We start from the raw sequence: 24,232 nt of genomic DNA, 5'->3' as shown, positions 1-24,232 counted from the left end.
ATTTCAAAGCCACATAGAATGTTTCTGGTCTCAAGGGTTAACCAGATTTGTGCAATTATATAAGCCAGCAAACATAGTGGGAACTTCTCAAATTTATTGCATCCAGATTCATAGCAGCACTTAGAAAAGATTTTTTATTCTTGGATTAAAAGTGTCTTTTCAGCTGAACCTGTCCTAGAATAATAGGATAATATCGAAAGTCTCAATTCTCAGGAGTCATCCTTTCTAAATCCTTCATAAACCCCAAACATTTATAAACAGAAAAATCTGCAGATACAAATTAAGCCATACATTTTAATGGCTGGAAAATACTAATTTTTTTTTAGCATTCCTATTTTCTGTATTCTTATAACTGCTCAATGTTAATTACAAGTAGCTTCAATGGGAACTTTGCATGTAAATCTCCTGTGCATAAGTGGAAAAACAGATAAGCTTCCTGCAAGTACTTAACTATTTTTTATAATCTCCTGAGGTTGCATTTCCTTGGTATGACACTTGTTACTGACTCACCAAGCCACTTATTCATATTAATGTGTTTGAAAAACTATATTTTATTTGAGTATAAGCATTTCACGTTAACAAGTAAAGGATTAGTCACCATTTGCATCTTTAGGGAAAAACATGTATGGTCAAATCAAGTATGGATGAGGTAATCCTGAGCAGACTTTTATTTTCCTTTTCAGATTTCTGTCAGTCTGGCAGATCAGATAAAATATCCTTACATTTCTTAAAGTATACTTTGTTCTTTTAATTATGAAATAATGTTATGATTAATGAGAAACAAGTTGAAGGATATAATCTGTTTACACAGGGGACTCAAGAAAACTTGTAAGCAGACTGATTTCAAGATACTGAAGTACTAAATAGTTTTACCTTAAAAAAAATCCACTTTGGTGAGGGTGTAACAACATCTGATTATTTCATCTAAGTATTTGCTTTATTAATGTCTTCTTGAACTTCCCGCAGCTTGAAGTGTCTCTCCATGACACAGACCCATACTACAGAAATTGTTGAAGGAAGTTAATGAACTCATTTACTACTGGCTTTACTCAGCATTACCACGGAATGGTTTTCACCAAAAATTGAATGTTTTTTTGCCAAAACTAACCTTACTTCATCTCTCAATTGCAGGGTTTTATTGCTGCATGACTTCCCTCCAGTTGGAGGTCGTTACATCCCAAACCAAGGCCGGTGCTACAAAGGCCAGATGTCACAGCCTGGGCAGGGAGAGCCGTTAGCCCTCAGCAACTCCCAGGGGTGCCCCCCAACGGCTCCCAATGGTCACCCTCAACCGTCCCCCACAACAGCTCCCCAACAACCACCACTTGTGGCCAGGGGCCCTGCCCTGTCCTGTCCTGTCCACCAGCTCCCGGCTGGAGATAAGGGCCAGATTAGTGGCCACAGAGATGGTGAGCAGAGACGGGGGGCTCTGGCTGCTTTTTCAGTGTGGAAAGAAAGCTTGAAAGATCAATCCTCATATGCAGAAATATCGAAGCAGTCATCTGTCATGTAAAAGTAGGGTTTCTTTTTAGCCATGGCTTAGCTTAGGTTAACTTTCCACCTTTCCTGCATTTACAGGGGGCTCCAATACGATGCCGGGAGTGGAAAGAAGTGGACTGTGCCTGTTAAAGCCAGGCATGGCATGGCTTACTATCCTGAACTCTTCAGGATAGTAAGAAAGCAAAACCAACCCTGAAGAGTGTAAGATTTTGTGATACTACAGGCAATAAAATAAATTATCAGCTGAGAGTTACTAAACCAGCGTAACTTCTGGTTCGAGGAGTGTCTGAGGGCTGGTAGTTGTCAGCATTGCTGTATGAATATCCTGGTGCTTGTGGGCTGTCTTTGAGCTTGGGTCACTGCTCCTTGTTAGAAAAAGCCAAGCAGTTAAGAAAGGTGTGTAAGAAGCCATTAAATAGTTCCCAACTACAATTAGATACGAGTTAAACAAGCATCTAACAACTGCTGAGGGAAAATCATCTTGCAAGATATCACTGATGTATCCTGGGTGTCCTGTCCCTCTTTATTACAGCACCAAACTTGCAGGTTTCCTTTTAGACGTGCCTAAATTTTGACACGCATGGATATCTACAATGCAGGTAGAGACTCTAACAAATCATACATTTTTCAAGTAGATATGCGTTTTATTATTTTCTCACCATTTTTTGCTGGCAATTGAAAAGATCCAGTATTTTGATTGACTGTCAGCTGGGTTTCAAATCTTTATATTATTTGATCAGCTGAGTCCTTAATAAATTATTGACTATTTTTTATACTTTGACTAATAAGTTTTGATCCTTACGCCAAAACAAAAGGCAGTTTTAAAAAGGCAGTTTGTGTTCAAGAAAAATGGTGCCTTCAGTTTTCTTCAGTTTTCCGTCCTTTTCAGCTGGGCCATCTTGCTATGCTCTGAAAGTTAATTAAATGAGTGGGTCATAGTCTTCCCCTCTGTTTTCCCCAAGGATGTTACACCCCAAGCTTTTGCACAGTGAGCTACCATATGTTGAGCCAGATCCTACCCCTAGTTTTGCAGGTGTTGACCTGCGGTTACCTATTTTGATCTAAATTTGGGTTTATGCGTACATATTTGCAGTTCATAATTAACTGTTGCACATCAGAGACACCAGTTAGAGTTTATAATACTTAATAGTTCTACCTCGTTATGTGTTACCATGTCTGGGCTATGATGATGCTGTGATTCTGAAGCATGTGAGGGAATGGAGAAGGTAGACCTAACTGGGAAAGTAGGCTAATATGATATCTGAGTGAGACTTGCAAGTCAGGAATGAAGACCTTTGCTCTGTCCTGGTTTTGAATGCTTTTTTTTTACTTTGTACTAATATCTTCCTGGTTAGAATGTACAATGGTCTTTTTGAACTGGATTTTTCAGGGTGCTATTTTTGGCTGGATTCAGGATTTTAAAAAATCCTCAAAATATCTTTTCAGACTCTTCTAAACTTTCCATATATACTCTATATGGTATATGACTCTCAAAAAATTCAGAAATTTTTTTTTTTCTTGTAGACCCCTTGTAAAAATTTATGTTCTTCTTTTATCTAAATTGTGATTAATGCAGTAATTGTTTGCTTTTATAGTTCTACATTATTCATTTTTCAAAGCAAACAAATTTTTAATTTGCCACTTAGTGGACAATTAACTGTTTTTAATTTGTCAACTGTGTGAAATTTCAGTTCCAACACTGCAGAAACGAATATCCAAACACCACCTGATTTCTAATAAGGCATGCAGATTTTCCAAGTATGAAGTTCACGCTGAGGGCATAGGGGGGAGACAGTCATTGCTGCAGATTTAATTCAATAGTTATTTTCTTACTGTTAAGATGAAGAATACCTACGGCAGATGGATGAGCGGAACAAAATGCTGAAAGAAAAATTAGTATCTCGTCTCCGGTTTGAACCAGAGAGGACAGAGGTACTGCTTATGGTAAAAGGCAGGTATAGTGTGTGTGAACCGTCTGACAGCAGTGAAAAAGACAACAGTGAACTGGTGAGAATATGCATGATTTTAAGCTAGACTATGTGTTAAAATTTTAATTGCAGTTTGTACCCTCCTAGCTATATTTCCATTATACTAAAAGTCTGACTTAGGGTTTGCTGTTACCATTATATATTTTCTTAAACTAGTGTTAAATACAAAAGTATTTACGTTCCTGAATCCTTTATAAATCTGGGTGTCCAAAAGCCCAAAATTAGATCTTTAAAAATTCGGGTCAGTTGCTGCTAATCCTGGAGTCAGGGTTAGCTTGTGCACTGGTAAATTAAAGCCAGTGCTGTTGCACATGTGCTTCTGCACCCGACTCTGGGCTTGGGCAGCTGGGACTGTTGAAAGCGTAGCCTTGCTGATCTCTTCAGAGTGGTCCAAAAATGAAATATAAACAGATTTGTAGTGGAATACAGCTGTTTGTAGAGCCCCTCTGGGAGTTTGCAACAGCATTAATACTAAAGTAATTTTTGCACAACTGGTTTTATTTGCCAATGCAACCTTGGGGATATGGGGATGTTTTGTAAGACTGAAAAAAGTGATGTTAACCTAATGTAGACAGGCATCCTTTCTATGGACAACCTTGGTATATGTAGTATAATCCTGGATTTACAGTGTTTTTACGTACAGCAAGTTTTATTGCTTTTTTTAATCTGGGTTCTGCCTGGGAAAACGTTATCTGAATACATGTGAATTACATGTTTAGTGCCTGCACAGCTGTGGGAGTGAAATTCTTCCTCCTAGGAACCTTGCAAGGAAAACCTCAGAGGCTGCTATTTATCTTCAGGCATCTTCCCGGAGGAAGTGTTTGATACAGAGTAACAATTAAAATATGGGAATTTGGAAGAAAAGTGTTTTTGCTTAAAACCCAACTAAAGTCCTGCCATTGTTGATGGAATCTCCTTAATTTGTTCCTAACCCACTCCCCTCTGTCTCTCCAAAGCAGAGTACAATGGAGAGCCTCACATTCCTTAATTGCTCTTACCAAATATGCTACAGTATGAGTTCTCTTCATATACCAGTAAACTGCAGCTCTCAAATATGAGACACAGGCGTTATATTCCGTTTTACCTTATCTTAGCTTTTACTTGTCCTGTGTAAACTGTTTAGTCTCATGATTCATATAAAGTAGCAAAGTTCTGTTCTATGATGCTAATTTAACCAAAATCAGACCTCTACATTTTATGTATGTGAATCTCTTCTTACTCCATCTATAAATCCATGTAAATTAATCTGTTTTCATTTAGTTAGTGTTTGGCTCAACTGCCTGAAAAATAATGATTTGTTGTTCTAAATTTAGAATTTCTTTTTCTGAAGATTTGCAACTGTTTAGACTTAGGTTGATGGAAACAGGAGAATGCAATTTTATACTCCATATGAAAACACTAGACATTAATTTTAGTGCTCTGAGCACAGTTATTTTAAAGTCATTTGCTAAGATTCTTTTTAATAAGTAAATTCTCATGCACATAAAATGCTGTATATCTTAAATATAACTCAAAAAAAATCAGTAATGAAAGATGAGTTAAGCTGTCAGTTGTGCTTTTGAAAATGTTTTCCATAGTTGTTAAAAAAAAAGTCTTCTCTGGGTTTTTTGGATTATAATATATGACCGCTCACTCAATGGTTATTGAAATTAGTGTATTTCTCTGCCCTTTGTTCCCAGTCATCCTCAGTAGAGACAAAATACTCAATTCTTCGCACAGCAGTTTACAGAGGAAGCACAGAAAGGAAACACAAAGCAACAATAAAAGAGCAAGGCGTGTGTTTTGGAAATGGGTATGTGAAATGATACTTCTTTATCATAGCTTTTTGTTCTCTGCTACTTAAAATTTGAAATGGCAATGGATGTCTTCTACTGAATTATTCGACTGCTTCTTTGCGAATTCTGTGAAGCTTGGATTGACGCTTCAGCATAAACGTAATAATTTTTGCCCATTGCAATAGAGTCTGATGTTGTTTATGTCACTGAAAATCTGGAGAAGTGCTAGTGAAGTCCTTGCAAACAGAATCCAGTCTAGTCAATGGGGAATTATATACTATATGAACCAATGCAAATGTATTCCTATACACTGTGTTGTTTTCACCTGTGAAGAAGTCAAGTGCTAGTATTTTTCAAGTTTAATGATGGAATATAATGACTGAGGTGATTTAATTGTTTGATATTTATTGTCTCAAAGTGAAACTAAAGGAGTGTTCATATTGATCTCAAATATTGTATCAAAAACCTTTGAAGTGGCATGACAGGGTGAAGGGGTGAGGTATACTTGCCAAGAATTAAAGGTTCAGAAAAATTGCTATAGTGGGATCAGTGAAGTCCAGGATTCTCTCTCTAACAGTAGCAGGAGTAGAGGCTATTTAGGGAAACTACATTCTGCAGTCCCTTTCCCTTTTACTTCCTTGGCATCCATAATTATTGGATTATGAATGTTTAGGGCTGCAGCTCTGCCATGTATCTGTTTATGAACTTGTTGACCAGGGACTTGTCTTCTCCCTTTTTGGACCTCCTCATACTGTCATCCTGCACAGATACCTGTGGCAGGTAGCTCTAGAAGTTTGTAATCCCCAGTCTTCCGGCACAGCTCATCTTTTGGTTTCCTTTCCCTTTCGTAGAGGTGATGAGGAAGGAAAATATTTTTCTGAGGCTGATGAGACAAGTTTGCCCTTCTTGCAGGCAAACCTCCGGTCCTGAATTGGATTAGAACCACACTTGGGGTATTTTATCCTAAATTCCTTTTTTAAAAAAATGAAGTTTGTCTATCAATTTCTTCTCAATGGATTTTTAACTAATTGATCTCTTGCATCGAAACTTATATGAGAGATGATGTAGACATCTGGAAGATGTGAACTTCTCAATTTGTGAAAAATGAGATTTTGTGTAATGGAACCTCAATTTTCATCAGTCCTGAGCCAGGCAGAATGGTCTCCATGCCAGATATTGGAAAGTTTCTGAACAGTAAAGATCTGCATTCTGGCTTGTATCACCATCCATAATACATGCTGCTAATTGTCTTGTTTATTTAGTAGGTGATGTGAAAGAAAGCTGAGAGGAGGAATTCGGGCATGGAAATTGAAGATGGAATTATTTCTGGGGAGTGATTAGGGAGTATTAAAGTACAGATTGGGAAACTGCCAGTCTTCATTAGTTTCAGTGCTCATAGTGCAACTTATTTTGTATTTCTGCATTTCGCCCAGATAAAATTTTTGGCTTCATACATCTGTTGAGAAAAGCACAGAAGTGCTGCTATTTGTGTATCAGGGGCTGCTAGCAGAGATTTCTGTCCTATCTTTCACATACTGGATTTGACTTTGCCAGCACTTTGTCATTCTTCAGTGAACAGAAGAATCTTACTGGGGGTTGCCATTTACGACCTGAAGTTTCACTTTTTTTTTCTCTCACACTTCTCTTTTCAGAAGGCAAAACTCCTCTTAGCACAGAACTGTCTGCACCGGCTGCAGCATCCAGTTTAGTACAGTCTAGTTCTCCACTCCTTTTTTAAATTGTTCTGACAAGTTTCTTTAAGACATCTTCTCTGCTCTAACTGTGAGACTATGAAGAAGGGATTCTATAACAGTTAGGTCTTAGTCCAAAAAATAAAGAATGTCCCTATAGCTTTGAATTAAGGAAGGTCAAGTCTACCTTCATAGACTCTACAAGATAATTACTAACTACCATAATCCTTCTTTGCAGCCAGGGAACCAACCAGCACCTCTTACCTTTTGGAATAAATTTTCATGTTTGATTGCATGCTATCACATGGAAAATGTAATTCATAGTGAAAGAGGGCCATTACTGAGGAAGATTCTACTAATCTAGTGGTCTAGGTAAGATGACAGCAGACCAGCACAGTTCAGCACTATGTCCTAGCTAGAAAGAAAAAAATTCCTTCCTCCTAACAGTTAGCAGAGGACAGCTGCATAATCTTGACCCAGGGAAGGGTAAACATGCAAAAATCAAACTTCATTTTAGTACAAAGAATGCAATTTATAAGACCATGTCAGAGTTTGGTCAATTTACGCTTCCTCCAAAAATTCCAGATCTGAGTGATGTTGGTGTCTCTCAAAGTGACAGTTTCATGAGGGAGATGAGGACTTACTTGTCTATTCTGAGACATGTTGTCTCCTGCATCTACATGCTGCTGTGTCACAGATTTTTCTCAGATATGTGCAAGGAAGTGACTCTGGTCTCTGCCAGATAACCAGTAAATGTATTGATATCTAGGTGATCATTGTATGTGCTTATGTAGATTGTAGGTAATCACAGCTCTGTTATCAGGTCCTCTCTCACTTTTTCACACCTTTTTGGAAAGTGGCTGCTGTTCCCATTCTTTCTGATTAGTCCCTGAACTAACACGTGGAACGTTCAAGGTCTCTAGTTCAAGGTCTCTAGAAGAGCCATACTGCGAATGCTCAGGTAGCTGTTACATCTAGCTATGACTGCTGGTGTATCAGGCAAAGCTGCTCTTGTTGTCAAAGACCTGAAATCAGTCTTCAAAAGAACAGGCTGCTGCTGAAGAGCTACCCACAGCTAAGTGTGCACGTACCACAAGAAAGAAGTTATGGAATAGAGTAACTTCTTTGAGGTGTATTTTTGGTATGAACAGTGCTCACCCTTTCTTTCCTTTTAGTAGTTTGTATTATGGAACTCTGTACCAGAAGAGAAACTTCAAGACTTGTGCATTCATCGTTCATGCTTTTGTGGGAAGTGCGTATATAGCATGCGTCTGCTGCTAAAGCAAAAAGTTCTGGCACACGAGTTTTAGACAATTTCAGCTGCTCTAAGTCTTCTTCTTTGATGTCATTGCCACTTTAGATTTTGAATTATCTTGAATTAGATTTTGAATTAGATTTTGAATCTAGATTTTGAATTATGCTATTAGTCTGAATTATATAGTCTGAATTTTTTACAGCATATCCACAACAGAGTGAGACCAACATTTAGCTGAGGCATAGTTACCTCAATTAATTTTTCAACCATTGAAATCATTATTTCCTTTGTGGTTTCTTTTATTTTTCATTTTATCCTGACAAGTGAAATTAGTCGGAACAGATTAAAAATTTATCTAAGATGTGTACACTTAAATGTGTGCAGAGGCTGTCACCTGCAAGATGTGTAAGAAGCTGGTGTTGCTTACTCTCCTGTGTCCTTTTCTTTGTATTTTAACTGCTGACGACTATTTTCCTTATGTTTCTGTTCAAGATAATATAGTGCATGTATTTTTCAGAGCTCTCTAGCTTAATCTTGAATTACTTTTTCATTCATCTTGAACTTATTTAAGAGATTTTCAGATTAGTCTACAAATCTAAGAATGAGCTTGAAAAAAACCCCAACAAATCCTGTATTACAGTATTCTTACTTACTTTTTATGCTTTTTCTAGGAAAGAATTTAATTTTGAAAGTAGAACTTATTACTTGTTTTTCTGCTTTCATAGTAGATACCATGCTGATGGAATTACTAAGAATGAGAACAAATTATACCATTGATTTTTTGAAGTATTGTTTTCTTAGTTGTGTTTCACAGAGCTTAAACTTAGTTTAATCTTGAAGCTCTCTTACCTTTGAGACTAATAAAAAAAATTACCAGTTCTTATGTAATAATTCTTCTGATGCCTATAGTGTCAGAGCACAAGAGGTAGAGCTGTAATCCTATTGTCCTCCAATCAGCTTGGGTTTTTTTGAAGTGTGAAGTGAGGTCATCTCTCTAAAATATAAAATCATAATTCATGGAAGTTGTATGTATGATGAAACAAAACTCACAAGGACTCGGTGGCCTTGTGATCACAATTCTTGTTCTTTGAAAGTCATTGCAAGTTTCAAACTGACTTCAACAGGTCAAAATTTAAGCAAGTCCGCAAGCTGGAGTTCATGCCACCCTCACTGTATATTTTATTCATCATGAATAAAGCTCTAACTCTGTGCCATAGGACAGCTGTATCTTAATCATAAATGCAAACCATTATACGAGTCATATTTTAGTTGATTGTTCTATTTTGCCTGTATGACTGAATCTTCAGGTTTTACCCTACTAGAGTATATTGTTCAATTTTAGGCTCTCAAGAATACATAAGGAGGGAAGAGAAGAGTCTGTTTGTCAGCCTCCTAGCATGTCAGAGCAAGAGACAATGAAGTTAAAAAGGAGCATAACAAAATCAGTGTCCTTAATGTCAAAGAATAAGAATTTGAAAAAGACAGTTCCCACAGCTTCTGCTTGCAAAGGAGTTCAGCATGGTTTTGGCTCATCACCTTCTTCTCCTGTATATGGTAAAGTACCCAAAATGACAGAAAGTGGAGTAATGAAAGATATGATTTTCTTTCTTCATCATTGTAGCAATTCTTTTCCAAGCACTTGTAAATATACAGTGTCTTTGAGTGCATTTCTAACAAAGAATACTGTAAGTCATGAGCATTCCAGTTTTTACTTCAAGTGTGGTCTGATGATGATTTTTTTGTTTTTCTACTGAAAATAGCAGTCTTACTGTAGGGGAGAGATAATATTGCAATGGGCAGCCATAGTACAAACATACACCCTGGCCTCTCTAAAGCCTTTAGAAGCGAGCAAACAACGCTTTCTTTGTAGGTAGTGAATACATAAAAAGACTCCTGCAAAACTTTAAAAAAAACATCTTTTAAAAAACAAAAAGAAAAAAAAGTGGAATAGTGGAGATATAACACTGACTTTAACTCTTTATACCAACTGCAAAGCCTATGCATAGAGTATGCATTTATTTTGGTTTTAAAAGGTTATAGTTATCCATACTTCTTTTCTGTGTAGGTTTGACTATTCAAAGTTTCTTTAGGTGAGAAGGCTGTGTAATGGGTCTTGAATATATTTACTCCACCAGATGTTAATGAAAACTAAATATATGTTTGTCTTTCCTATTGTCCTCCAATCAGCTTGGGTTTTTTTGAAGTGTGAAGTGAGGTCATCTCTCTAAAATATAAAATCATAATTCATGGAAGTTGTATGTATGATGAAACAAAACTCACAAGGACTCGGTGGCCTTGTGATCACAATTCTTGTTCTTTGAAAGTCATTGCAAGTTTCAAACTGACTTCAACAGGTCAAAATTTAAGCAAGTCCGCAAGCTGGAGTTCATTTATATTAGTAATTTTGGGACCATGCTTTGAGTGAAACTTGCAGAAAACATTTTTGAATCAAGTGTGTCCTGTAAATCTTCAGCACCTAAAACATCACTATTGAGAAACTATGCCTTGTTAAACAAGGTATTGAAGTGTAGGGTTGTACGGGTTCTGGCTGGCATGGAGTTGATTTTCTTCAAAGTAGTACATATGATACTGTGCTTTATATGTGTGACTGGAAAAGTGTTGATAAGGCACCGATGCTTTGGCTACTGCTGCTTTCCTAGGGTCTAGGCTTTCTCTGTTTCAGAATGGATTAAAAGGTTTTTCTAGCAATAAAGAGGGACAAACAAATGACAAAAGTCAAAGTGAATGTCATCCTTTTTACTTCATGGGATACACAGGAAACAAGTATAACATTTCTTATCCAACCATGCTGAAGTAACTGATGTCAAGTGATGATCTGAGTACAAGTTTTAATGTATTACCTACAAAAAGAAACAGCTTCTTGTGTCTCTAAATACAAGTATTAAAACCATCAAAATGCATTTGGGGAAGCGGACACAAACATGTAAACTTGTAGGAAGGTTAACTTAAATTAGTGAAAAAATGTGCAAATGATCTGCTTTAAATTACTGATATTTTCCTTCTTAATGTGTTGATTGCAGATCGTATTAGAAAGACTGAAATGCAAACAGCTGTTTTGGAATCAAGTTGCCTTAAAAAGACTCGTGAGCAATCAAAAGTTGAAAGATCTTCTAAAAAGACTTTGAGAAGCAAAGTTCATACTTATGATAGAACAGGTATGTAAGTTGTAGGATTGGGGGGGAAGACTGTGCTGTTAGTTACGCCCGTACAGCCAGTGTATTTACCTCAGATTTACATCGATATAAGGGAGAATATACTCACCTGCTACTGTCTTTCCTCATCTTCCTCCTGCCTTTACAGTTAAGAGTACACATGTAGGGCAGAGCTGATACAGCTGCAAATGAGAGTGCTGTCATTTTAAACCTTATTTCAAAGGCTAACAACTTCACCCTCTGTATTCACCTTCTGATGTTTAGGTTTTTTATACCTGATCTCAGAGCAGACTTTCAGGCAGAATTTGAATTTTTATTTTGATGTTGTTTATATTTTATAGATAGTTACAGTAAGTTTTCTTTTAATTAGAAGATTTGTAAAGCGTAGTCGTGTTTTCCTACTTATCTTCCAAGATTAGTGTCAGGAAAAATAGATTTTGATCATTATTTCTCCATTAAAAATATCTGTTGCTGAGTCTGAAAGCTGGAAGGGAGTGATACCACAACTGGATTCCAATATTACTTTTTTTTCAAACTTTTTTTCTATGCACATTTTAATAGGGATTAAAAACCACAACAAAAATATTTCTAATGCTTTCCAGGACTTCTCAAATTGTTTTCCATAATGTTATAGAATCTTTTGTTCAACTGGAGTGTTCTTCTCCTGTGCAGGACTAGATTGGTCTGATTTCTGCAGGGGTAATATGTTTCCATGTAAAAAGGAATTTCTTTGAAATATTAGAAAGAAAAGTATTATTGGTATTCTTTCATTTTCAACAGTCTTTTTGTTTAGCTGAGATTTTGCTCTGCCTTCAGAAGTCTTTTCTCATTCTTTCAATGTTTTTAGCATTTGAGAAGGTCTTTGGCATGTAAATCATATTTTTTCTACTGAGTACTTTGAATTTTGATGTGTAAATTACACCAAAGATCAGTGTAAAATCACTGGAAATTGAAATTACTTTGAAGTCAATTGAAGCACTGTTCTTCAATTTCAGGAAAAAAAGCATTTGGAATATCTGATGGCCTTTTTTTTTTTTTTTTTGAGAAAGACTGTCTGAGACATGTCTTCAGGGTCTTCCAACTTGGTCTAAACAGCATTAGATGAACCTTTCACACTTGTTAAGGCTTATGCAATGAAACTAAAGAATGAATGGCTGGCTGGCTTGTACAATGAATCTAAAGGTTTTATATTTAAGGGGAAAAAAACAACACTTTTTTTTTTCTTTTCTTGATGTACCAGAACCAATTGATGATGATGTTATAATGCATATTTTGAGGCTTCGAGGCAAACTTGGCTGGCAAACAAAGTTACCATCGTGTGAAGAGTTAGCTAGAGAGGCTGATGTCGCCCGACTTCAGATGTTCACACTTACGGTGAATTTTACTTTCCCTTCTCCACATCCTGTGCAATTACACGTACTAGAAATGATGCTGGTTCTAATCTAAAACACTTATTTCCTGGAAGTTTTTTTCCTCTGAAAAAGGATAGCTCTGTCCTTAGAATCAACAAAATGTTTAAAGAGAATAAACTATTAGAATTCAAATTATCAGGATTGAAATACAATTCTTAAAAACAGGAATTGGAAGCTAAATTACCCTTTGCAATGGTCAGAGCCTTAGCAGCGTTCTGGGAGGAAATGGTCATAATAGTGGTACCCAGAATTATTTATTCCATCTCTGGGTGCACAGCAATCACTTAAACTTAGCACTTAGCCAGCGCTCCCCATAGTTGAGCTATTCTAGCACTGCGTTGAGTTGTGATTGTGTCTGTCCTGAGCAGACATGGCAAGAATGAGGCCAGTATTTGTTGTGAGTGGTACTGGGCAATCTGTTCTTGATGTAGCCAAATGGGATTCTGATTGTATTCTCTTACTAGTTTGGTGTATTCAATGACTGACAGACACATATCTGGTTTAATTATAATTTGCATAAACACTTTTTCATGGAAAAAAATAAAATAGGCAATACAGAAAAAGTGCTTCTTTCAATGTGCACCATCTTGTGAAATATTTTGGATGCACAATAAAAATAAAATCTATGTTCTATTTTGTCCCTTGGGACTTCTGATTTCAGATATGGCTGCAGAACTTTTAGGAAGCATTACAGTTGTCCACAAAACTAAAATTTCTTCCAGTTATAATGACATATTTTCAAAACAACTAGGTATCACTGATACTTACAATCTTTAACCGTATAGGTGTTTGCTACTAAAGAGCTTTACAGTGTTTTTTTGATCTTAACAGTGCTTACCACTGTTTTTATAGATTGAGAAACTTAACTACTAAAAAGTTTTTCATTAGTTGTAAGTTGTAACATTAAGTTTTAACATTAATAGGGTTATATGAAACTGTTTCCTTAACAAGAACTAGTAATACTCAACTAGCTTTGGTGGAACTGAAAAATAATTGTTTAGATTGGAAATAACAGAAAAATGTGATGATAATAGAATAACTTTCTAGTCAATTCAGCACTTCTGCTAAGCTTTTTATCAGAACATTTGGGTACTTTTTATTTTTGTTCTCATAGTAAAATATATAGATATATAACTTGTAATCATGAAAAATAAATAATATATATACATGTAAATAATTCCCTCTCTTGACAGAGACCATTATTGCTAAAAGATACTGGGGAATATATATACTGTCTTCAGCGAAACAGGAACAACTTAAACGCTCCCTACAACCCATATGATTTACAGGCTGTCTCTACGAATACAGCTATGCAAAAGAAAGAATATTGGACCATTACAGCTTCATTTGTGTCTAAGGTAGCATGTTGTACAGCACACAGAGCAACATAAACCCAGAGATTTTCACAGAAAGAACATTTTTCTTTTTATTTATTATCATGTCACATTCCCATTGCAATTATGTTACCACCTTTGCTTAAGAGCTTACTGGTCCCTCCTAAAGACGAGTGCTCTGTTGGCTTTGAGCTTAACATAGCTCATCCTTTTGCTCATACATATATTAAGATCTTGAACCATGGTATCCAGTTTGAACCTTAGCACACTAGGCTTATCGGAAGATGGGTAACTTAAAACTTAGCACCCTGTAATCCACTAATTATCTACATTTCTGGGCATAGTAATGCATGACGGGGAATACATTCAATGTCCTGCATCTTCTCATCTCAGACAAGGACATACCCTCTGCTGATGGCTGTATATAGAAACTGATAATGTTCACGTCTTATCTTTGCTTTTTCTGTTCTTTTACTCTTTGCATTGTAAATAGGTAAACCTTCAGTGACTTACTGATTAGTCTTCGTTTGGTCTTGACAGCATTTCCTTTTTAAAAAAATAAAAGAGCAAAGTTTATTCTCTAACTCAGGATGAGATTCCATGACTGGTTTAAGCCTGTGTAAGGCTGAGAAGAGAGTGGCTCTAAGACACCCTCTCCATTGCATTGACAGTGGTGATTTCGTGGCCAGTGTGTTGGATCATCTCACTAATTTAGCTGAAAATGAACGAAAATACTTTATATGTGTATTTATCCGCTTGCCAGGTTAATTTTCAGTCAGATTAGAGTGCTAATCCATCTCACCAGGAGCACGGAGTACTAAAATAATACCCTAATAAAAATAAAACACAGAAGCACTAAAAATAATACCCTTTAAGAATAGGAGCACCTCGTCGCATGACGTTTCATCAGTTCTTCAGTGTTTTTGAAGGCAACTCAACTTTGAAGCTCTTTTTCTCGTTAGCATCAGAGAAGTTTAGAACTAGTATGACACTAACCTTGCCTGGAAGAAGTGATAATTGCATAATTTACATAATTGGATTGTTGCTGGATGCTAAAGTTAAACTTTTTGTTGCATGTATGAGATACATGATTTGAATGTCAGAAAATTACCGACATGGCTTAGGAACTGATGCAATTACTGTTGTTAAAACGGGCAAGATGTTTTTGCTACCGGTGGAGGTACTAAGCTTTTATAAAACCAGACTGGAAGAAAAAAATAGGTGTTGGGACCCTGACTGGGAAAAAAAGGCTGCGACCTTGCTCCTTTGCCTTTAGAATGCTTGCTGTAGCACAGAAATTTGAAGTACAGCCTTTATTTGAATCCAAAGTGATTTGTTCCAAAACGTCCATAATAAAAGATTTACTGCTTGCTTTGACTGAACCACAGAATGATTCATTCAAAACAATTAGTTACTGCTTAGTAGCCAACCTTCTCTCTCTCTTATACTCCTATGAAAGATAATAAAGATTTCTACAAAAGTACATCTGTCCATTGCCATTTTCATGTATTGTTGTCAGTCAGACTCCAGTCCATAATTTGAAAAGGAATTATGCTAATCTACAATTTGTAATTTTTATATCCTTTCACACAGGCATGAAAATTCTCTTTGGAGAACGAAAATCTATTTCCTTACCCCGTTGTTGATTTGGTTATAAGATGCTGTTTGCCTACATGAAAAATACGGCAGAGGTTCAAGAAAGGGCGTTTTTTGAGTTTGCTGCTAGAAGGTGTTATGGTGACCACCCTCTGGGTGGGTTTATCTGCCTGCATTGTGTTGGAAATCTTTACACAAGTCTAATTCTCTTTTCCTCTTATTCAGTATTGTATCTTGAAGTGATGGGAAGAAATCGATATTCCATAGTTTTACTTGCTAACAGCGAATAAGTACATTGAGATTTCTTCTCCTTATATACTTTGTGTGAGATAAACCATTAAAGAAGAAAGATATTCAGTGGGCCTAAATAAATGGATTTTCAAATGTTCTGAGGGCCTTTCCTAACTACTGACAGACTTAAACATCTGCCAGAATACTTTCCTGAATAGCGTGTATGTGCCATAATGACATACTATAAATGATAGAAACATCTTAAAGTTTAAAATAATAAAAACATGTAGAAACTGGAAGCTTGTTCAAAATAAAACAAAACCTACATTGGTAGACAAAATAAAATGTGAATTTTGCCACCACGGAGGTCATCAGTATTCATGCTTTTTTTCTTTGATAATGAAGGTTCAAATTATTTTTGAAAATGACTTGTATACTTTTTCTTAATGTTTTCCCTAGTTTTCCGCAAGCCATGAATTAGGAGAAATGGAAATAACACCAGTTCCACAATGGCTGCATGAAAGACAGATGTATTATAAGTTACTCAATTTTAATTTCTTTTCCAATTTCAGGTAAGGAAATGAAAAATTGAAGTTAACCAGTTACAGTAATAATTTTTGATATCTTTGTATGATAAAATACCAACTTAATGCTGTTTTAATTCCTGCATAGGCATTCAAGAATTTCAAGAATTACAATATCTAAAGACTACTCAAAATCCTTTTTCATTCTTATGTCTAAATCATTAAAGGAACTAAATATCCTCTTTTCTCTTTTGTTATTTTTTGTTTCTTCTTGTGTATTTATCCTTAGAAAAAGTAATAATATCTCTAGTAATATCTTCCTATGCACTAAATTTTAGGAGGCAAGTTAATTCTTCCATTTGTTCTCTTTCAAGTAATATAGACTATGTGAAAGAGCTAGTACTCTTCACCATACATAGAATGCATTCAAGCAAATTGTGTAGTGTAAAATAGAAGGAAATATTTAATGGTGAAATTGTCACATTCTTCTGTCTGGCTGTTTTGGAAACATCAGTAAAAACATGATAGCTGGATTGTAACCTCTTGCTTAGACAAATATTAAACACCCATCTCCTACACATTTGTTTTAATATTTTATTTTAGTTACTTTTTAGTGGAATATCCTTGTTTCTGGTTTATTTTTGGCTTTTATCTATAGACTATTGCTGGAATTGATTCAATTTTGGTACTTGACCCTGTGTCTCATGTTGGACTTGTTCATGCAAGTTTTTTGTGCATGCATCAGTCATCACAATGATGGCATCACAGATTTCACACATTTTTGAAATTGTATTTTATGTTTGCCAGTGCCACTTTCCACATACAAAAATTAACCAAAGTAATCATGATCTTATTTCATTACATTGCTCCACAAAATTGTGGTAATATTTGTTGTTACTGTGTTTATGTGTCAAGTAGAGAATTAAAGATTGCTCTGATGGGAATGTTTAGAAGACAGATAAGCTGATTTTAAGCTTTTTTAAAAAAATTTGCTAGACTGTCATTCTTTAACAACACACTTTCATTATCGCTCCACATAGTCACACAGTCATGATCGCTCCATAGTCAGTTAGTCCTTCACAATCCCTATCTGTGAGTATGCAGTTCCACAGAGCTGATGCGGTGGGTGTGATTAGCACAGTTCTTGATTGCCTGGGGTTGAGGTGGTAAGACTCAAAACCTGTCTACCAAGGGAAGCTGAAATGATAGTGAACATGTTGCGTCTCTTCTCCCTGCCCAACCACATTGGAGATCCTACCCATTTGTAAATGTATTGTGTTTATATTGTTTCTAGAAAATTGGCCTCCGCCTCTGGGCTAGGTGATGCAAAAGCTTAATGGGTACTTTCCCAAGCAGTAGCAGGTGTGTTATCCTGTAGCTTGGCTGGGTTTTTTTGTTTCTTTGTTGATTTTCCTTAGTTAGCTGCTGCTTCTCTTCTTAAAGCAAAAGCAATGTTTGCCCAGCCTTTGGGGTTGTGTTTTATCACTGCCCAGTCATCGACCATCAGTGAGTTCTGGGACCCCTTGCTTCAACCTGTGGCCATATTTTCAAGGCCTTTACTGTTACCCTGAGCTTAACGTACATCCCAACAAGAAATGTCTCGTACTAAGGTCCAGTTTACACAGGAAGTTCTCAGAACAAGTCAGTAACAAGCCTAACCAGCCAGGGCTGAGGGCTGGTGCAGTTAACATCGGGCACAGTTAGCGTAAAGCTTCTGATTTATTACTGGCAGTGGCAGTATTATTTTTACTTGGCACAAAAGTGCTTAAGCAGTTATGGTACATTAAGGAGCTTAAAACAAGCTAATATTAGTGTTTGCGTAGTGTACTTTCTCTTTTGTGGGTACAACAGGCCTCTGCTTTAGCTATACACTTCATACATCCATCAAGTTAGATGAAGAGGTGTGGAGGCAATGTTTGGGAGCAGATTTAGAAAGCAGAAATTGGCTAAATAGGTCTGCATCTGTCTCCCAACAGTGTAAGTGCCGTTACTGAGCTGTTGCAACAGCAGGTGTGACAGTCTGTAGAATTTACATGCATAAATAATTATTTCTGTTTCTTCTAGAATGAAGAAATACCTTCTAGTCTGGAAAATCAATGCTAGAAGAAGCAAGATGAACAAGACCAAGTCAGTTTGAGTGTAGGTTTTTCATGCGAAAAGGATTAAAGAATACATCTCCTGCTGTACACTTTAGCAATTTGTTCCTTATTTTCCTTAAATACTTTATAAATCAACAAAGACCATTATACAAATGGTGGATTACCTGTTGATAACAGCATGGCGGATTTACTCTAATAAAATTTTTATGGTACTTTCATCTTGCTGTGAAGGAGCCTGGAATTTTAATCTGGAGAAACATGAGCTTTAATTTGATGTTTGTCTAGTTCCAAGCACAGTGGGACTCTGCTTTATGACTAAGGATTTTCTGTATAAATGGGATGAAAATAATAATTAATACAGTGTTACATTGTAAGATGAGGGGGGTTGGACCAATTCCAGGCTGGATAGGGGCTGAATGAGAAGATGGAATTCAGTCTATATGTTGAGGTGAGTAAATAAAATCCCATCACACTTCATCTGTTTTCCTTAAGGGTGTCCATTATTGGCATGTAAATAATATTTGTATTGTGTAGGTTTGATGATGACAAAGACACTGTTAACCCTTCACGAGAAATAGAAGAGAGTTTTTTTCCCCTTCTATGGAAATGTATCCTTTAGCTAAGCTTATTCTTACAGGTTTTTAATTAGCCCTTTTGTTAGGAAGACGCTCTTTCTGGGATTTATATCAAAATCATTAGTTTTGTGCTGAGAGCATATGGATTCAATCTTTCACATGTACCTAGGGTTAAGGAACTGTGAAAGGCTGATGACCTTTTTCTTCCATTTGAATAGTCAAGTGGAAAAGGCATAAACTGTCAAGTAGTCCTTTGTCTAATTCTAAAGTTACAGAAATAGGAAAAGTATTCAAGTAAACAGTGTTTTTAACTGTAAAATCTTAAAACTGTCATTTATGGAATGCATCATTAAAAATAATATATGATGAGTCAGCTTCTGAAAAAAAGTCATGTTTTCTCTTTGCTTGGCATTAGTCAGAGACACAATCATTAATTCATACATTAATGCTTAGCAGGTACATGGCGCTTTCCCTAAAAGCAGATTTTTTGTAGGTGGCAAGTTCATCAATATTCAGTTGGGGCACTTTAAATGACTGACTATAGAATATTTTTAGTATGTTTTGTCAAAATCAGATTTGTCTTTTGAGATGTTTTTATGTCCTAAAATCATATGACCTTAAACTGTAACCTTTTTATAAATTAGAAAGTAGTCCTGATACTCTCCACACTTCAGCATTTGAATAAATTTGGGAGTGAGTTGTTCCTGTAAACAAAGATGGTGAAAGAGAGTGTAGTCCCTATAGAGTCCATAAATTTGTTTTGTTGAGTTTTTGAGTTTAGTTTTATTCCTCACCATGTTGCTGCTCACATAAAGTTATTGGACCTTCATGTAGGTAGATTAGTGCAGGACACTTTTTCAAAAGGAAATTGTTGACTACACAGCCTGTTTATGCAACTGATTGTTCATAAAATGATTTGGATCCCTATGCGTTAAGAAAAGCAATATAAAAGTTATTGTTTTGGATTTGTTCAAATTCTTTATATTTTTTAAATGTCATGTTGAGGCAAAGCTCTTTAAAGTTTGTTCATGCAATAAGTAAGTTTGGTTATGCTATTCCTTATTTTAAAGTCATTAAACAGTATGCTCCAAACATGGGTAGTGAAATGCAAACCACTTGAACTACACTTTGACAGTTTGTTGTCTTTTCTGTCCTCTACACAAAGGTGTGCACATTGCTTCACACAAATCAGAAAAACAAAAGAAACCTCAGAGTGGTTATGTTTTGATTTGGAGACTATAAAATGGATTTCGTATTCCCCCACAGAATTTGAGATTAAGATTTTGTTATCAGGAGCATCTGCTGAAGAGACAGCCTTCTTTGGAATATCCCAGTGCTGTCAGACAGAGGCATAAAACTCAGTGCTGCTTCTCATCACTTTACAAGTCCTTCCTGGTATGTAGTGTGGCATGTTTTAACGGTGTTATTGTAAAGATGTTGTCTGTTAAATAAATATCTGGTATCATTTTAGTTGTCCTAAATTCTCAGATTTTGGATTATTAATGGTTTCAGTTATTTATACCATTGAACAATTGGTTATGTTAATCCAGACAAAACTGTCTAAGATGCACATAACTTATTTCAAAGACTAGAGAGTGTTTAAATGAATCTTATGTAAACTAAAAAGAAAACAAATATTCTAGAAAAGACCAAGCACTTATCAGCTCTCCAGATTTGCTAGGGTAGAACATAAGATTATGCCTCATGGAATGAGGCATGGTGCTATATCTAGTTGTTCAAGGATTTTCAGAAGTATTAAAACCCGGCGCTTCACCTTTAAAAAAAAAATTAAGATCTTTAGACAACAAAGGAAATCAGGAAAGTCAAAACCAAAGCCAGTACCGGTCTCCTAGCCATCTCCGTTAGCCCCTTTTAGATTCAAGGTCCATAAATCTGTAACCTGACTGATCTGAAGGGTGGCTAGGCAAGGACCCATTCAGCAGCTGATGAGAAAAGCCACCAGGGCATCTCAGTGCTCACTTGCTCCCGACTGCTGTTGTTGCAAATGTGGTGAGAGTCGTCTAAGTCTTGCTGATTCCACTACCGATTACTAGAGTCCTGTTATTCATAGTAACTGTTCCAGTGCTTTCCTATGACAGTGCATAATTTGTCACTGTTCCCCTGTAGCACCAGAATCAACCACATTCTGCTCAATCTGAGGATATACTGGTGAGTGTCGGCATTTTTTTCTTTTTCATGGTATCAGTACTAAGCTCTCCTTTGCTCATATCTAAAATTATTTGTGGCCTGTTACCTAGTGTTGGTGTTAATCCTGTTATGGCATGAGAGAAACGCCCCACCTTGCAAGGACTATGTCAGTAACAAAAACTAGATCCTGACCATGTTTTCCCTTCTTTGCCAACCAAGAGGCACTGATCTAGAAGGAGTACAATTCAGAATTATGAATAAACATAAGAAAGCTTTCTTCACAGTGTTTGATAACAGTCTGCATATTTGCAAGGCTGCTATAATGTTTCCTCTGGAGGTACATGTTGTGGATAAAATCTTTAAACAATAGGTATTACTGTCACTTCTGGTTAACTAGATAATCTGTTAATGGGAACTTAAACAGACATAGCCATGTTACTATGACAAACCCCTTTCTTCAGAAAGAAAAATCAGCTGCTTTCAGATTTCAGAAAGAGCTTGCCAAAGAGAGCAAAGTCCTACAAGTAAAAATAAAACCTCAAATAATAGTATTTCTTTAGTAAGAAAAATGGCCAATAAGAAAAAACAGTACAAACAGAAATGTCAAATTATTGTCTTCCAGACAAGATATGATTTTATCAAGTGAAACTTTCTAAGTTTTCACTTTAAAAATTTCCATAATATTTGAAGGTGAAATTAAGATTTGTTACCATAGAGAAGGTTAACTTCTGGCAAAAATAGTGCTGGAGGAAACCCTGAATATGAAAACCAGAATCTTCTGGCACTTCAGTCAATAAAGTTGTCCAGACCTTTCTGACACCATTTTTCTGTAATGTTAGCAAACACATACATACTTTTAAATAAATAGAGTTTAACAACTCTGAGTATTTCTACTTAGTCTAAAATAAAAATAACAAAAGCTGTAGCCCCGCTAGAGGCAATTGTTTTACCCCTCTAAAAGAACCAGATAAAGGAAGAAATACAATTTTTTTACATTTTTTTTCCCCCTTTCTGTTTATTGCTGCATTATATCAGCAGTCTCCTAACAACTTCAGGGCAGTTAATTTGGTCATTACGACTGACAAATGCTATGGATTTTTCTGTGTCACTTCTTTTTTGGGAATAGCAACAGAGTTATTAAATGGACATTCAGTTGCTCTGCCTCCTCCACTTTCATCTCCATTCTTTGTTCTTATTTAGGACTTCCTCTGTCTCAAGCATAAGGGTCTCAGTTATTCGGAATTTTGAAATTGGGATTTGTTTTTTGGGTTGGGTTTTTTAAATGTGTGAATTAGAAATGTGCTGTCCCTAGTGTACTCCTTACTATGAAACTCTGGAGAGCATTTTTAAACTCATTTCCCCCTATAGCCAAGTATTACTTGGAATCCTCTATGTAAACACCCTGCTCATGTGCTATAGATTCAGCACAGAATCTACATGAAACCTATGTCAACTATTCTTATTTTATAGTGAAGGAACTGAGAAGTGAAGGAAGAAGACCTGCTTTTTACATTGTTTACTGAAGGTGCAGGGACATTCATGGAACAACCACTATCCTGAAGGATGCTCTGGACCAAAATGTTCATTTTATATACAGAAGATGCACAAAAATAGAATAGGAGAGTATGTAAGAGAAAAGATATTTACTGTACAGTAACTGCAATTCCTTGAGAAAATTCCCCAAGAGGTAAGGCTGCCATTTTTACTGTGTGAGCCTTCTCCATCTGGTTTGAGTAGCTCTACAGGAACCTGTGTCATGATTCTTTACTATGAAGAGTGCAACAAAGAAGGGTGAGAACAGTGTCTAAAACAAAGACCAGATTGGGAACCACTTGTAGGAACAGACCTATGCTACCAAAACAATGCACAAGATTAAAAAATGCGGCTTACGTAGCAATGGTAGTTTAACTGTAGAAGAATAATTTCAGAAAGTCTATATTTAAGCCCCAGAAGTGTGTGCACTGCTATATAAAGTGAAGCAATATCTGTCCTGAAAAGTTAACATTATAATAGCAAAACATTGAGGGAGAATCTGAGAGGGAAGTGGTACTAAAAGTGTTGATAACAAAAATAAAGGATTTTTAGGAAGGCTTTGAAATAGTTGAAAGTGATTGTGCAGAAAAACACTTTGAACAAATGTAAGAAAATACAATTTTGTGCTCTTTGCAGCAGTTTGTCTTTTTGATAATGCTATTTCTCAGAGCTGTGGTAATTTAGAGTGTGTTTAAGTAATTGCTTGAAATTGAGTTGCTTATTCTATCTCATCTTACATATGACTGTGCATGCGTCAAGAACATTGCAATTGCAAGCAGAATGTGTTATAAGTATTCTTTAGCCTAACATAATCCTAACAATTCTTAGTATACAAATGGTTGCGGTTAAGAGTTAGACATTTTTAATGTACAGAATAAAATTTACAATTTTTTCTCTTGCAATGTTAAATCTGCAGATGGTAAGTCTTCTGGCTCTTAGCAGTTCAACGGCACAAGTAGAATCCTACAGCAGGCAGTTTACATTATTATCGTAGCATGGAGAATAGTGCTAATATTGCAAGCATCAAAATCAACACTACAAAAGGAAGTATCTTCAGAAGATTTCAAGAACATTCTTGTTAAGTATACAAATGCCATGAAATAAGCTGTAGGAATGACTACTGAAAAGCATATCCACATGATCAAAGTCAAAAGCTTTACTATCAGAAAGACTGCCTTCCATATTTTGACAGCCTTCCATTTGGTTAAATAACACATTTATCTATGAATAATAAAATTGAAGAAATTAATTCACATCTGGATTTATAGCTGGTGAGACATAAACACTGATGGAGATAAGTGAAAATATGTTATGGTGATTGTATTCCGTATTAAAAGTTCAGTGACACTTTGAAATCAATTGCTGCTTCTTGACAATGATGTCACTAGACATTTATAA

At 36.1% G+C, this 24,232-nt stretch overlaps 1 protein-coding gene and 1 long non-coding RNA gene across 2 annotated transcripts; both read left to right on the top strand.

The window, feature by feature from the left end:
* The first annotated feature begins 1,158 nt into the window (after nt 1-1,158).
* Nucleotides 1,159-18,913, top strand: DNAH14 (dynein axonemal heavy chain 14). Its single transcript, XM_063328530.1, has 9 exons — nt 1,159-1,409; nt 3,341-3,507; nt 5,168-5,280; nt 9,552-9,763; nt 11,251-11,385; nt 12,623-12,756; nt 13,988-14,152; nt 16,415-16,527; nt 18,544-18,913. Exons 1-9 carry the CDS (start codon nt 1,208-1,210, stop codon nt 18,614-18,616), a joined length of 1,314 nt encoding a protein of 437 aa, XP_063184600.1. The 5' UTR covers nt 1,159-1,207; the 3' UTR covers nt 18,617-18,913.
* Nucleotides 18,914-20,443: 1,530 nt separating this feature from the next.
* LOC134512548 (uncharacterized) lies at nt 20,444-23,124 on the top strand. The gene is made up of 3 exons (XR_010070155.1): nt 20,444-20,548; nt 21,281-21,322; nt 22,772-23,124. It is a non-coding gene; the product is annotated as an uncharacterized LOC134512548 (long non-coding RNA).
* Nucleotides 23,125-24,232: the final 1,108 nt, after the last annotated feature.

This window comes from Chroicocephalus ridibundus, chromosome 3 (assembly GCF_963924245.1).
Source record: "Chroicocephalus ridibundus chromosome 3, bChrRid1.1, whole genome shotgun sequence".
Classification (NCBI taxonomy): Eukaryota; Metazoa; Chordata; class Aves; order Charadriiformes; family Laridae; genus Chroicocephalus; species Chroicocephalus ridibundus.
This window is presented reverse-complemented; position numbering and strand designations above follow the sequence as displayed.